This window comes from Monosiga brevicollis, genomic scaffold (assembly GCF_000002865.3).
Source record: "Monosiga brevicollis MX1 MONBRscaffold_15 genomic scaffold, whole genome shotgun sequence".
Classification (NCBI taxonomy): Eukaryota; class Choanoflagellata; order Craspedida; family Salpingoecidae; genus Monosiga; species Monosiga brevicollis.
The window spans coordinates 626,558-627,109 of record NW_001865052.1 but is presented as its reverse complement, the minus strand read 5'-3'; the positions used below and the strand labels follow the sequence as shown (position 1 = coordinate 627,109).

The 552-nt window shown below is 54.7% G+C and overlaps 1 protein-coding gene across 1 annotated transcript in view; it reads right to left on the bottom strand.

The window, feature by feature from the left end:
* Positions 1 to 2: 2 nt before the first annotated feature.
* MONBRDRAFT_33032 (uncharacterized protein) overlaps positions 3 to 552 on the bottom strand; it is a 2,012-nt gene continuing 1,462 nt past the window's right edge. The window contains exon 7 of the mRNA XM_001747019.1: positions 3 to 417. Coding sequence (XP_001747071.1) covers positions 352 to 417 — 66 coding nt within the window. The 3' untranslated portion in view covers positions 3 to 351. The remainder of the gene's footprint in view (positions 418 to 552) is intronic.

The window sequence follows — 552 nt, the reverse complement described above, 5'->3', positions numbered from 1 at the left end:
GCAGCGCGATGACTTGGAATCCCTCAAAAAAAACATTCACGCACATGGGCACTGCCAAAAGAACCAAGTCTGGGTCTGTGCAAAGAAGGAGACAGAGAAAAGGACAAAGACACTAAACATCTCGAAGTTTTCTTCTCACGGCAAGGAAACACATTCCGCTCAGCCCCAGCGACCCGGCGGGAATGCACATCGCAACCAACAGAGCTCCGCTCACCCCAGTCACTCAGGAATCGGGAAAACAGGAGTTTTGTGGTCGAGCTTAACCTGGTCAGCACCGGTCCGCTTTGAACGTGTGCCAAGCACCAAATCTCTGATCTGGCTCCTGCATGCCTGCAGCTACTAAGTACGGCCTTAGACCGCAAAGGCGTTCTTGATCGAGTAGCTCGTACCCGGCGCAGCGAGCGCATCGTTGTGTTTCTATCATTTGATTGAAGAGCCCCCAGGCGCATGGAAAAATGAGGTCAATCCCTGATCACACCTTGGAAGGGGGGGGGGGGGGGGGGGGGGGGGGGGGGTTTCCCAAAAAAAATTGGGAGGGCCTTCCCCCCCTTA